The sequence below is a fragment of the Cynoglossus semilaevis genome, chromosome 14 (assembly GCF_000523025.1).
Source record: "Cynoglossus semilaevis isolate Cse_v1.0 chromosome 14, Cse_v1.0, whole genome shotgun sequence".
NCBI lineage: Eukaryota > Metazoa > Chordata > Actinopteri > Pleuronectiformes > Cynoglossidae > Cynoglossus > Cynoglossus semilaevis.
This window is the reverse complement of record NC_024320.1, coordinates 24,648,285-24,663,423: the sequence shown is the minus strand read 5'-3', so window position 1 is coordinate 24,663,423 and position 15,139 is coordinate 24,648,285. Positions and strand designations below refer to the sequence as shown.

The window sequence follows — 15,139 nt, the reverse complement described above, 5'->3', positions numbered from 1 at the left end:
TATATATATATATATTTGTTTCAAAAGATTTCATAGACCTGTTTCAACATTTGACCATAGCGGCATGAAATTAAGATTTAACATGCAGAAAAGATAAAATTTTGAATTTTCTTTTTTACTATTTCATGGAAATCTTTCAACATCTGACCATTACAGCATGAAATTAAGATATAACCAAAACATTCCAAAAAAGTGTTTTGTTTTCTCAAAATGCTCTAATTTGATGGGAAACATTTTGATGAGAAATGTGCTGAACATTTAACATTTTTTTTCTTAAAATCAATAAATATACACATTTGCATTGCAATATCTTGCTATATCAGTTTTTATGATAAATAACAAAAAAATTTAAAAACAGATTTATTTAAGAATATTTAACTTGTGGTAGCGCAGCTGTTGTTTGCAGTGTAGGGTATACAGCAGGGGTGTCAAACATACGACTTGCAAGCCAAAACCGGCACAATAGGGTGTTCAATATGGCCCATATGATGAATTTGGAAAATAGAAAAATACAAAAGCACTTAATGTTTAGTATATTTTTTGGCAAAATTCAATTTCATTAAATAATAATAATAATAATAAATGTCTAATATACTTGTTCTTCTTTGCATGAAAAAAGGGAAAAGCATGGACTTATTGTTATTTATAGTTAATTATGTTATCATTGTACTGGTCCAGCCTAATTAAGTTGTATGCGGCCTCTGAACCAAACGAGTTTGACACCACTGGTTTAAAGTGTCAGGAGACGTGTTTCTAATGTTGGTGGCTGTGTCTCAGCGTTAAAAAAGTTTGATTCTCACTGATAACCCAGGCAATTCTTCCAGCATCTACAGCTAAACATTTCTGTTGCCTCTGTCTCCTACCTTTTTAGTGGCGCTCCTTCAGTGACGGCCTCCGTCTTCACCTCCTCCAACTTGTCACTAGGAAGTTCAGGGGGTCTGAAGTCCGTCTTATCAGTTCTGGGAGTCCTGAATCCTCTCCACCACCCAGCTCCAGTCTCTCTCTGCCTCAGCAGAGCCGTGTACATCGCTGTCTCACTGGTGATCAGACCCAGACCCGATGCTCCGTCCGGACACACCGCCATTTCCATGGGCCCGTCCAGAACCTCTGGGTCCTGCACCCGTGGGTGAGGGCTGAGTGTGGGAGGAAGTGGAGACATGGGAGAGTGGAGCAGAGACTCAGCGGCTTTCCTGGAAAGAGGTTTGGGATATTTGCAACTTGGCAGAGCAGACAGAGGTTCTATAGGTGGCTCCAGCGCCACTAGACCTGCCAGCTGTGGGCCCCCTGATGAGTCCTGTTCCAGAGGGGTCTCCTGTGTCACACACAGACGGTGGTGGAAGGGGATCATAGCTGGCCTCTTGGACTGTTTGTCAGCCTTCTCTGTCTTCTCACTGGTCTTGTGTTTGGGCAGGGAGGGGGGGTATAATGAGGGTCCGGTGGACTGAGTGGTGTTGGCACTGGACTGGTTGTTGGCACTGCACGTGGAAGTCAGGTTCAGCTTCTGCTGCCTCAACCTGCAGCAACGTGTGAAATTAAAAAAAAGAAAATTAGTTTCAGAACAACAAAATACTCGCCAGACCCAAAGCCAGACTAATCTGTTTTCTCTTTTGTCTTTTTTATTGGTATATTTCGGACTATTACAGTAACATTTGCCTTAAAATACTTAGCTATGTCCATTTCTGTTGTTAAAATTCAGAAAAAAATCAACTTTTTTGGTACAACAACTTTTGATCACAGTAAAACACTACTGCAATAAGTTTCTGAACAAATCTCCAAATATTAAAGTTTCTCAAAAACAACTAAAAATGCACTAATTTGCCTTAAAATACTTAGCTATGTCCATTTGTGTGTGTGTGTGTGTGTGTGTCTTTGAGAGTGAACAGCTTGGCTGCAGCTCTGGTCTACCTGGAGCAGCTGCAGGACGCCCTCGCTCCCAGATCATTGAAGTCCCATGTGGTAGCTCCATTTGGCACTTCCTTCTTAGGCGCCACGTCAGATGGTGGATTGAGCCTGCAGGGAATAAACAGCTCCATGAGGGCAGCAGCTCAACTGTACGCCTGCGTTGTACCGGTGGTCACAACAAACACACTGTGCCACCGCGTCTCACTCATGCTTTGTCTTACACATGCTGAGGCTGGTTCAGGTAGCACTCCCTCCAGGCCTGATGGACCACCTGAGAAGTGAGTTTCTTCCCAGAATGCTTTGGGCTGATGCTCGGGGTGCTGCTGGGTGGGGGGGGGACGGGGGAGGGGGGGACCAAAAAGCCACTGTCTGCTGGAGAGACAAAAAAAAAAAATCAATACGTCAGAAAACCACTCTGAAGGCAGTATTTTTTTGGGACAAGCTAATTTAGGATTAACAAGTTTGGGAAATTTGACTTTAAAATTTGTAAACCAAAAAAAAAAAATACATAGTTGTTGACAGGCAGTGAGAACAACTACTTTCTAAACATGAAAACAACCAAAATGTAGGGCTTAAATGTACTGTGTATGTCTAAAGTTTGCTGGACAGATAGAACCATCCTTAAACCACTAATGCTAAGCTAATGCTAATCCATGGAAATAGCCAACAAGTAGCTCGAGATTTAGCTTCAAAATGGATCGTATTAGAAAGATTATGGAGGAAGAAGTTATAAAACTGAAAAGAAAAAAAGTCTCCATTCCTATGAAGCCAAAGGCTTAAAAAAACAAATTTGTTTATATACATTAAAACTGTTGCACATGTGACGTCATAGGTCAAACGCAGGGCCAGAGGGCAGAAAAAAAAAACCTCTGACTAATCGACTGAAGTAATCCTGCGTGTACAGTTAGGTTCTTTTGTTCGTATATGTAGTTACCGGAGCAGGGCTGCTCGGGTGACGTTGGCGGGGTTAGTGGTACGCTGCAGTGGTTCATCTCCCTGCTGAGGCCCTGAGCTGCAGGAACAGGTGGGGGCTGCTCCACTGGTAGGTCCCCCTGGGCGATCAGAACAAAGGCAGCTGGGTAGGTCATCCTCACCCCACCTGGGACAAGAAGAGAGACGATATTTTAAAAATTTAACGTTAACTGTCAGCCGTTGAACCAGAGTATACGAATCGACCGTCGCCACTGGGTTTGAATGTTTTGTTAAAATTTTGTTAAAGAAAAAAAAGTGCATTTTCTTAGAGATTCCCAAATCAAAAGTTAAAGAAACTGCAGTTGATCTAAAACAGGAGCTTTGTGTCAGTGATGGTATTGATTCCGTGGTATTGATAATGTGATACTCACACGAGTATCGATCACGTATCGATTGCTCTCATAAAGTATTGAGACTAATTCATAAATAAATCGGTCGTAAAAAAATAAATAGTCGTTCAGGGTAACTTCCCACATTCATACTTTTGTGCTGCAGCGTCCCCTGGATATGTAAACTTGAACTGATCCATGTATGTCACGTGACCACAGACCAGAGGAGAGCAGCGACTCCATGTGGTCAAGCCCATTAGACGTCTTTGTCCCGTAATGGTCGCAATTAAACCAGGGATGTACGTTATTAACTTTTTGCCGATATTGTCCAAACACTTAATTTCCGATTCCGATATCAACCGATACCGATACACTGTATGCAGCTGGTTGGTCCGAAGGCAGAGGTCACATTTCATTGTGTGCAGTGGTGCAGTGTGTCACCATGACAACGATTCACTTTCACTTTCAATTTAAAACCATTTTGAGGTCACGTCACCTGGGCCAAACCCAGGCATTGTGTTATCAGGTTTTCATTATCGGAGGAAAAAAAAAAATCCTATTGATGCTAATATTGGCCAATATTATTGGAAATCTCTATTAATATACGATGTTACTAACTGGGAAAATGAAGAACTTTTTAAAGCTGAAAATGATTTTTGTTTTCCTTGTTTTTCATGTTAAAATGTCAAAGAAGACGATGAATCAAAGAATGACTCAGTCAAAGTCCACCAAACAGAACAGTCCATGAAAAGAACGGGAGCCGTACGCAGATGTCTCCTCTTTGTTTTACCGCCTCATCACATGGCAGTGGACAGGAAAGGACACAGGAGATGATTTTAACTGGAGCGGAGTAATGACAACACATTAGAGCACATTAATGTAGCTCAGCCACAGGAAACAGCCAGAGATCTCCATCACTTTGATTCGTCCTCAGTCTCCATGTAGACTCCCCGGCTGTTCCAGCAGGGGCATTAGCAGAGAGGCAGCTACTGAGACGTCCTTTTACTGCACCGCTCCTCACACTCTGTTAGCAGATCTCTGACATGAGAAGGAAATAACTGCATGGGATGAGCAGGGAGAGGAGCGCAGAGACGGGGAAGTCATTGTGGAAACCACAGGGAGTTACCTCTAACAGCACTGTCTAATCAGTCTGTTCCCACAGCACTGCCATGACCTGATTACAATCAAAACTCCTGTGGATTCTGAAGTCGTCTTTCACTGCCTGGAATTAAAGCCGTAACGTGAATGTGAAGGCAGTTAAGATTATTACGTCGTAACGTATGAGTAGTGATGGGCGACACAGTTAACAACGACATTCAATATCTACGCCACAACATTTAAACTAGCGATGTCCGATGATATCAACCGACCAATATTATCGGTCCGATATTAGCATAATTATGTTATCGTTTTCTCCTTCGATAATGAAATCCCGATAACACAGTGTCCGGCTTTCGCCAATGGTGCCCTAAAAATAGTTTTGGGGAAAAACGGCTGTATGTGAAAGTGATATATTTATTCCCGTGTAATCCTGTATAAATCATACTGCATGAAGCAGTTGTTCTGTCTAGTCATACAACTAATCCAAAATGAACTTTTCTTACCTACGATGACCTCCACCGCCACATGACTGTTGTGGTCATACGCCTGACTTGCTTCCTCTTTTTCCTTCTCCCCACTTCCCTCTCTCTGCTGCAGCACCATGGGGTAGAAGTAGCTCCACTCCTCCATCAGCTTCCGTACAGCGGGGTCACTCATCTTGTAGGCCTGACCAGTCAGAGTGCCGCTCAGTCCGTACGGACTCAGGATCACTGCAGGTGAACGAAAAACACGCGGTCTGTAGCAGCGGTGTTCAGACTTTAACTGAGGCCTGAGTTCTTCTCCTGTTAAACTTGAATGAACTAGAATTAATAATAAAGTCAGTAAATGCATCCAGATCACAGAGAAACTTCTTCTAAACATTTCAGCTCAAGTGCGATCAGAATTCATTTTTACACCAGAAAAACATAAAACCTAGCCAATAACATTTGGTAACAAAAAAAAAAACTAAATAAAATACAAACTTATATTGCCAATATATATAAAACTACCAAAATATTAGCCTAGAAGAAACTTTTGCTAAGACATATTTAAGGGGTCAATCAATTACAATCAAGATTAATCGCGATTAATCAGAATTCAGAAGTGACTAATCAAGTTATGTGCCGTCATATTTATAATAACATTACTACAACAACTACTACTACTACTATGAAATATATTAATAATATTGATAATATATTTTCATACATAAAACAATATTAATAACCAAAACTAATAATAATTATTAATAATATAAGTATAATATTCATAAAATATAGTTATTATTTGTATCATTGTTTATTCTTAATATTATTATTATTATCACTATTATTAATGTTATATTAATACTAATATTGACTGGAAATGTTGATGTAATATTCATTGTAGTAATACGCATGTAGTGTGAGTTTTGCTACTTACTCTCACACCTATAATACTCTAATACAGTACATGCCATGTCGTATACAGTATATTCTGTTCAGTTCAGTCCAGAAAACTCCAACTGTCGGTGGAATCACCTTGCACTCCAGTAGTGCAGCTCTGGGCCAGTCGGATGTGCTGCTCCGTGATGTGGTACGCGGGCTGGTGCTGGGCGATCTCCACGCTGGTGCACACGTTGCTCTCCCCGTGGAGGAAGAAGGAGAAGGAACATGATAGGTGTTCACTGGGGAGAGGAGACAGACACAGGTTCAGATCACGAGAACGCAGCTGTACAGGAGTGGAACAGAGAACTGAGGGGAGGGTCCACTGACCCCCCCACCCCGTCAGGACAGAGTATGAAAACATCACTCTGAGATTTACTACGAAGTACTACGAGTTTGTACTACGAGTACAAAAATGATTGTTGGATGAAACCTTCACAACGGAACTTGAGGGAGAAAAAAAAGTATAAAAACTCCTTTATGACTGTGTTAGATTCAGGTCAATGTTCCTCATCACGTTTAATCATATAAAATAACTAAGTCGCACTTTTTTTCCATCCTTTGACTGGGTTTGCGACTTATACTCAGGTGCGACCTATATATTTAAATATATAATTTCACATGAGAACCGCTAGAGGGCACTCTAGGCTTGTGCACCAGTATCTGCTACTTATGTACCACTAAAGAATTTACATGTTTGTTATTTTCACACTGACAGCCTTGTTTTTTCTTCTTCATTATGCATTTTTTGGCTACTGCGACTAATGATGCGGAGCAACTTAGAGTCCGGAAAATACGGTAGTCTTATCTACTAAGCTAACAGAACAGGACAGAAGTTCTCTGTGGGGAGTTCTTTCTTTTCTTATCTCATCTTGACTAATTTCATCTCATCTGGTTTAATCCCGTCCTTTGTCATTTGATCTCACATCACTGGCTTTTGTTCATTGTGATCTGAATAAATCACAACTCTAATCTTCTGTTATTTAATCTCAGCTCATCTTAGTTCTACTTGTATTGTTTTGTCTTTTCTCATTTTATTTTCATCTCAAGTGTCATGTTATCGTACAACTGTAATTTAACTCATTTCAGTTTGGCTGTTTAATATATTTTTCTTAGATTCAGATCGTCCAGTTTACAGAACGTTCTAAAATCAAACACCCAAACGTCACCGTTGACTCTGTCTCGATCTCTGCTCGTGGTTCAAACGGCTCCGTTCACGCTGAGCCTGAACAGTGAAAACAGACATTACTCTGTGTCCAATTGTAATAGCTTGTGACAATGCCAGAGACAAAGTGTCATCATAATCAAACCGAAGCTCAAAGTGAAACTGAAATTGCACTTAATTATGTTAAGCTGCAGATTAAATAAAGCCGTGAATCAAATCTATCCAGAAATAAATGCACAGAACGGATGTGTCAGTCAGCGCGATGACTGACGGCGGAGGCTTTTCCTTCCAAATAAGCATTGGCCAACACTCTGTGTCTCTGTAAAAGCCTTGTATTGATCATCTCCATCACGCTGGCTCCTTATTGCAGGTATAAATCCTCATTTGCTCATGAGCGATGGTAGTGACTGCGTGTTTACATATGCACAGCCCTCTTTATTGCCTGGCACAGCCATACTTCATCACGCATCCCTGTTTCTTTTCTATTTTTCTTTTTTTTTTTAATCATCGAGGAGTAATTGTTGGCACGATATTACCGTCTACGCACCAGTGGGCGTGCTGGACATCATTAACCACCGCCGCAGCTCCACCGGTGGATATTACCAATCTCTAAAGCTCCTCACCTCCTCAGTTCATACATTTGGAGTCTGAGGATAAAGTCAGCAGGTAGTGTAATCTCTCCGTGATTACCCCGCTGCCTATGCAATATCTCCTCCGCCCTGAGGGAGCCGGACCTCCATTTGAGTCGTAATGGATCATCAAATTCAATAAAACGGCCGCTTCCACAGTCAGAACTAAACAGTCACGAGGGAGCAGAGCGTTCTGTCGCGTTAGCCCTGACGGCCTGCAGGTGGCACTGAGCACAGCCTGAGAAGCAAGGGGGGAGAGCATGTGGCCAATTTTCTCTGCTTCATAAACATTCTGGATGCTCGCAGAGAAACACACGGCTTCATCACAGCAGGTGGCCAAAGCACAGGTCTGCGCAATCACAGGAGTCCGGGCGCATACATATGCATGCACCAAACAGCTCAGCACATGTCTCCCTCACACCTACAGGGACAGGCTGCGTGTATGTGTGTGTGTGTGTGTGTGTGTGTGAATGCACGAACAGCCCAGTTCATCATCATCTTCCACAATTTCCATTTCCACAGAACACATGAGTCAGAAATGCCTCCAGTGTCGCTGCCCTCCAACCCTGTCCTCAGTGCATCATTACAGCATGAGAAGAGCTATATATAACTGCAGAGTGAAGCTCCGGGGAGCAGCTGCATGTCAAGAGCAGCAGTCACACTAACTGCCGGCACATATGCAGAAACAAGCACTATTTACTGGACGGTGCAAAAAGTCTGTGGCCCACGGTGAGGAGCGTGGAACCTTTAATAAAACAGTTCCGGTGATCTCCACTCTTCGTCCCATTCAACTGACATTTTACTCATCATCATTTTTCTCGAGCAGCCGAGACAGACTTCTGAGTTCGATTCAACTTTTGTTACAAAAGTCACAGAGTTTTCCCACAACGCTGCCAACTTCTGGCTGGTTGTGTAATGACGAGTGCTAAAAAAACATCATACAGGAGTTCTCCTCATTAATAGCTGTCGATGAAGACGAGTGACATCATCACTAACAAAAGTTCACGGATGCATTAGCTTCCAATGTTAAAAGCCGTGAGTACTCACAGAGTACTCTAACAAAGTACTATACAGTACATTTGAGCGTCCTCAGATTCTTTATGAGCAAATGTTCAATTATCCACACTTAAGATAAGTCCATAAATCTTAATTTTTTTTTTTTAAATTTACATTTTCAGGATTGATTTTCTCATTATACTCATTTGTGTTTGTTTTTTTCTTCTTTTTTTTGTATTTTTGTCTTTATTTATTTTCTGTTGTAACAGGCAGTACACGCGTTACATAAAACTATTTAAAAAAAATCATCCATTAAGACTTTATTTCCCTCTTGTGTTAATAATTCTTTGTGTATAGCTATTACACTGCTTTTTATGGGAGCGGTGTGTGTGTGTGTGTGTGTGTGTGGTACTGATGTGTCTACAAAAAGCAGTGCACCTTTAAAAACTGCAGCCTCTGCCAAAAAGAAGCAGGGAATCACTGTGTATTTTTACCTCCCTGTTATAAGAGGGAGAAATCGGTACCGAGTCCTATTAGCGTTTCTGCTAAAACCACAAAATGTCCCGAAGATTTTGGTTTTTTTTTTTTCTTTTTTATTCATTATTACTTTGACCTTAGAATCAATTAAAACGCGGCATAATTATTTAAACAGATTAACTTCATCTAATCAGGGGCCAAATATGAGGTCGTTATCATGGTTTTAAACCAGTTAAAGAACAATTCGTTCTCGGTGTTAAAAGCGTGTGTTCAGACGGCGCCGACGACCCGTTCTCCCTGTCCTTCCACAGAGGGCATTTTCCTGCACGGTAAGCTGGCGTGTGCGGACACACCGGGCTCCCGGCTTCCTCTGGGACTTCTGTGCACTTGACAAGCATCTGTGTGTGTGTAGGGTGTGTAGGGTGTGTGTGTAGGGTGTGTGTAGGTAGATGTGATGGTCTGTGTGAGTACAGGTATTAATAAATGAAGAGCAGTGATGGCTGAGTCTGGCCTCAGGGCTGACAGTACTGTTGAAAGATAGAGACGAGGGGAGAAGAGGGAGAAAGAGAGGGAGAATGTGGGGGAGAGAGGAAGAGGGGAGGGAGAGAGGAAGAGGGGTCGTCAGCAATGAAGACGGAGTGAGAGACAGAGGTTAAAATGAAGGATACGCAAAGAGAAAATAGACAATAGGAGATTAGGCAGGAGATTAGAGGAAGGGAAGGAAGGTAGAGTCCGAGGAGAGTGAAGAGGAGGAGGAGCAGGAGGAAGGGGAGGAGGAGGAGGAGGAAGAGGAGGAGGAGGAGGTGAATAATTCAGGTGCACGCGCTGCTCCTGCTGCACACATATCGATGAGATCAGAGTTTTAATGAGTGGCCACTGAGCACACTTTCATACCCACATCAATCACAGAACATAGAGCTAGAGCAAATTGAAACACGTCGTGTCAGTGTGTGTCGTTCGAATGCACCGCATAGACGTGAAGCTGCGGTCGTCACACGCTACGACGTTAACGTGTTCACGTGAACGGACGCATGGGTCTGAAGGGAGAAGCCAAAACTGGAAAGAACTGTGATTTAGAGATTAAAATTAGAGATGAAAAATAAATACATTTATATAATTGTATAAATATAGTATCAATTAAGCTACAGTTTTTATAACTTTATAAACAGCTTCCTTCAAAACAGCACTTTTGCCTTTATTTTTATTCAGTATTCATAATTATAATTTTTTGCTTATTGAAATGCTCTCCAGCGCCACCGTAGGTCAATTTTAGGCCATGTTCATTAAATCACAAAAACAGCTTTTGGCCATTTTCTACTATTACTGAATAAAATTGTTTTGTTTTTTTTTAAATAACTTCTGGTGAACATCTCATTTTTTTTAACATTCTTAACAGTCATTCATTTCTAAAGTTGCTAGTTTCTATGTTAAACTCCTGACTTTAAAACATTTTAAAAACCATTAAATATTGATTATCACTTGTTTTAATATTATGGTATGTCTTTTATAACTATATAAATCAGTTTATATTTTCATTTTTGAGCAATTTCTTTTGATAACTACAGCTGAGCAGGTTCTGAGCCATGTCGTTGTTAGCTTTAGTCTTAGCTAACTAGTTAGTCATTTTAGCTAAGTTGTTATCTGTTTTTGTTACTTTTATTTTACTACATTTAACTAAAAAGAGTCAATTCTAACTGACTAAATAACTTTCTAGGTAAATTTTAAAGTAAATTAAAGCTTTAAGAAAGTTAATTTTAGATTTAGTCATTAGGCTAATTATGCTAGCTCTGAGCTAACCTGCAGTAAATGTAAATTTTGCCCAGTTTAATAGAGTTTTTATAATATATATTAAACAGTAGTCACCAGAGTAGGTTTACTACCTCTTCTAGAGTTGGTTCAGCTGAGATTAATACTATAAATAGAAACATATTTTAGTCGTATTTAATCTAATAGAGGCTCATTATCACTTACTGCTGTTGTTGTGGGGGGGGTTTCTAGTTACTTCTTTCTAGGAACACTTTTAAAACTTTAATCCTGTAACACTATTATTTTCATCCGGATAAACGATTTACACATTTGGAGAAAAAAAAAAAATCCCCAAACAAGAATAACAAAACTTGGCAGCTACATGGGGTTTTCACTAAAATCTGACCCGGTTGTAAAAACAGTAATAATTCATCTCTTGTTCTCCTCATCATCAGACTTCTCTGGAGAAAATAAAGACAAACCGAGATTAGATTAAAGGATAAAAGCTAAAATGACGGCGTTAAGGACACACTAAGCTACTGTTTCCATTGTTCCAGGCACTTTAAGCTCATGATCTGTTTAGCGGATAGGAAATAATTAACTGCGCTCATTTACCCCGGGCAGGAACAGTTGCATTTTCTTAGATTATCTCAGATATGGAGGATTAATCTGTTTAATTTACACCTCGACTGTACTACCAGCACCGGGATGAGTTATTTTTATCCTCTCTACGGCAGCCGAGTGTCTCTGAGAGACACCGAGGGAAGCGGCGCTGTCTGCTCCACTGTTTGTGGACTAATGTAGAGGATGTTTATCCTCTTGTAAGCTCTTTGTGAGCAGTGTGTACACATACGTTTTCTACCACGCAGGCAGAATACGTTTATTCCATATACAAACAAATCTCACCAAACACGCATAATACAGCGGGGTTTATGCAGGTGTTTGTAGAGACAAGGCCGCGGCCACACTCCACTGTTAACAGGAGACTATGGTGGGGGGGGTGGTCGAGTCAGACTGATGTATTATTCAGCCACCCCTCAGCGGGGGGCTTTAGCCACTGTTGCTATCAGCGTGTCTGTGCTCAAACACACAGCTCAGTGCAGCTTTACATACGGATTCACAACCAGAAGGTGATAAACACAGACGTGGGTCAACCACCGGGTCTGGGGCCCTAATGAGGACAACAGAGAGGAAGGAGGTGTTGATGAGGCCAATGCTGGGGGGGGCTCCATGTGCGGGTACCCTCTGTGCTGGTACCCTCTGTGCTGGTCCCCTCTGTGCTGGTACCCTCTGTGCTGGTGCCCTCTGTGCTGGTGCCTCCTAACGTTAGAAATGCACTTCACAAGGTCAAATGTTTAAACCGGGGTTTGAAGAGTGAGGACCAGACAGAAGGATTTTACCTAAAGAGCTGAGGACTTTTTTTTTAATCAAAATTTTGAGATCATAACTAAAAATTAAACTTAATTAGAATTCAATGGAATTCTTTTTTTTATTTATTGCTGAAAAAAGTCTGAATTCAAAGATGGAGAAACAATGTTGGAAAATTCAATGTATGGGATGAATTTTCTAAATGATGAGCTTTCTGTCAGATATGACTTGAATCTCAAAGTTCTGACTTTCTTAAGATCAGTGTCGATGTTTAAAGTTTGAAATAAATCCTTTCAAGGAATTTCATCGTTTTCAGTGTATTCTAACTGCTGTGATGAAAACAAAATCAAGAAAATGTGAAAGGAGTCATGGGAAAATACTGGGAACAGTAGCAGAGAAAACAACGTAACGTCAACGTCCAGTAATTATTTAAAATTCATTCAAAATGAAAAGCCATTTTGAAAAGTGACCATTTCCTGTTTGATGGATAAATGCAAAATGAAAAGCCATTTTGAAAAGTGAGTTGAAAATTTCCTGTTTGATGGATACATTTCTACACTGATCTTTGACTCCTGATTTCAGAGTAATGGAGCCCAGACTAATACCAGTCTGTGGGTCACCTGGTCCTGGTCCACAACAGGCCACAGTGAAAGAATGAATCATTTACTAGTTCTGTTTAATCTGGTTAATCTGGGAAATTAAGTCTATCAGAAAGGAATACTAATAAAATAACATTTAAAATATGTTTTATACATACATACATATATATATGTATGTATGTATACATATATAAATATGTATACATACAGTATATGTATACATATGTATATTTACACATACATATATTATATATATATACATATATATATATAATGTAAATTATATATAATACATTAAATATTATATAATATATAATATATATTATATATATTTATATAATCAGATTTTAACTGCCAACTCTCCAGAACGGCCACCAGGGGCAACTCAGACTTGGGGAGCATTTCGACATGTGGACGAGTGGAGCGTCGGAATTAAACCCCTAACCCTTCCAGCTTCTACGGGCAATGTGCGCCACCTACTGGTCCAGAGTCAGTTGTCGTCATTCACTGCTGAGAACAAAGGCTGAGAACGGGAGGAACATGTGACCTCTTTGTTTCAGTCATTACAAGTGGGAGCTGGAGTTTCTCTACTCTGGGCTGTTTTTTTCTTCATGCTGATATGTCTATGTGTGAGTGGGGGGGCGATGCGGGAGAGGAGGGCGAGGGGGGGGGGGTGCACATGTGCCACACACTTCCATTCATCCAGGGTTGCACACATTAACATTCTGGCTGTGGTAGAACAGATGTGAGGAGAACTGGAAGGGTACGTTTAGTACCAGTTTAGATTTTTTTCTTATTTGGACATTTCTGTGACCTTGATCATGTGACCTAACACAAAATGTCTGTTGCCTAGGAGATGTCTAAAAACCAAGGAGTCCCTGAGAGACGCAGAGTTATTTTTTTTTGTTGTTGTTTTTTTGATTTTTTTTTGTTTTTTCCCTCTCAGCCCGGTCGACCCAGGATCGGTGAGATGGAGCAGCAGCTGAGGAGAAATCTCTGTTAAGCTGCAGAAACAGGCTAAAGATTATTTATGCATATGCTTAGGAATGCAAATGAGATCACCTACATTACGCTCTGTATGCGTGTGTGTGTGTTTGTGTGTGGGCGTGTGCGTGCGTGTGTTTCTTAGAGCCTTTAAAGAAGTGAGTGAACTAATGAGAGAGACGGACCAACACATCCATTCACATGTCTATAGTGATGATTAATTTATGACCTCCTACCTCCATACCACACACACACTCACACACACGTGCACGCGCGCGTGCACACACACACGTAATTAACTACATCAAATTTCCCCGACTGTCACATCATAGCACATGAATAAACAGAGTGGAGTGTTCAGAAGATAAACTCAAAATGGGTTTAATTTATATATATTTCTACTGTAATCTAATGTTGAACAACCACCACTCCACACACACACACACACACACACACACACCCTGGTGGGTTTGTTTTTGGAATTTTCTCAGAGACACATACAGGACAAACAGGAAGATAAGCCTGACAATGGCAGAGAGCAGGAACCGGCACGAGGCAGAGGGGGCAAATACTGTGTGTGGGTTTGGGCAAAGAAGCGCCCTCTGTTGGCAATTGAAGGCATAGTGCGGGAAGAGAAGAAAAAAAAAAAGGAGGAGAGACAAAAGAGGCGGTTACATAAAGAAAAAGTATGAATATAGGCATGAGAGAAGAAATGAGAGTGGGTTGGGAGGCATTCACTGTCTCTGTGTGTGTGTGTGTCTGTGTGTGTTTGTACATATGCAACAGCTCCATAGAGCCCAAGCTCTGCTGCATCTACAGAGGATTTCTGTCTGCTGCTGCTGCCTCTTCATATTTCTCCTAGACTCTATCTTCTTCATCCTCCTCCTCCTCCTCCTCCTCCCTTTCCTTCTTCCTTCTTTTTTTTCTTTCTCTGCTTCCAGGATGTTCAATAATTCACAGACAGTACCAGTCGGGATTGGCACAGCAGGGGGCGTACAAGCTGACAACATATTCATGGACTCAAAATGAAGAAATTACACCACTCACACACACACACACACACACACATTCCTGCAGCAGAATCCCTGCACTGACGTGTGTGTGTGTGTGTTTCTGGATTATCGTTACACTCACTCACTCACACACACACACACACACACACACACACACACATTCCTGCAGCAGAATCCCTGCACTGACGTGTGTGTGTGTGTGTTTCTGGATTATCGTTACACTACTTTATTAACATTAAACTACATTTAAGAAGAAAAAAAACATTTGTACAATTTGTAAAAATATATTAAAATTATCTAATTTTAATCTAATTAAAATCTTAATCACCTGAATATTTTATCCATCAGGGATCTTTTTTATCTAATTTTCTTTTTTAATCAACTGTCAAATTGTTGCTACATGTTTGACATGAAGTCATTGAGAACAGTTTCATCTCCGTCCTCTGAAGATTACG

At 40.8% G+C, this 15,139-nt stretch overlaps 1 protein-coding gene across 1 annotated transcript in view; it reads right to left on the bottom strand.

Annotated features, from left to right (window-relative positions):
* Window positions 1-12: 12 nt before the first annotated feature.
* The window catches only part of LOC103390248 (mediator of RNA polymerase II transcription subunit 13-like), a 90,024-nt gene continuing 74,897 nt past the window's right edge, over window positions 13-15,139 (bottom strand). The window contains exons 5-10 of the mRNA XM_008326032.3: window positions 5,804-5,949; window positions 4,808-5,014; window positions 2,837-3,001; window positions 2,124-2,274; window positions 1,906-2,010; window positions 13-1,514 (exon numbers count right to left, since the gene is read on the bottom strand). Coding sequence (XP_008324254.1) covers window positions 860-1,514; window positions 1,906-2,010; window positions 2,124-2,274; window positions 2,837-3,001; window positions 4,808-5,014; window positions 5,804-5,949 — 1,429 coding nt within the window. The 3' untranslated portion in view covers window positions 13-859. The remainder of the gene's footprint in view (window positions 1,515-1,905; window positions 2,011-2,123; window positions 2,275-2,836; window positions 3,002-4,807; window positions 5,015-5,803; window positions 5,950-15,139) is intronic.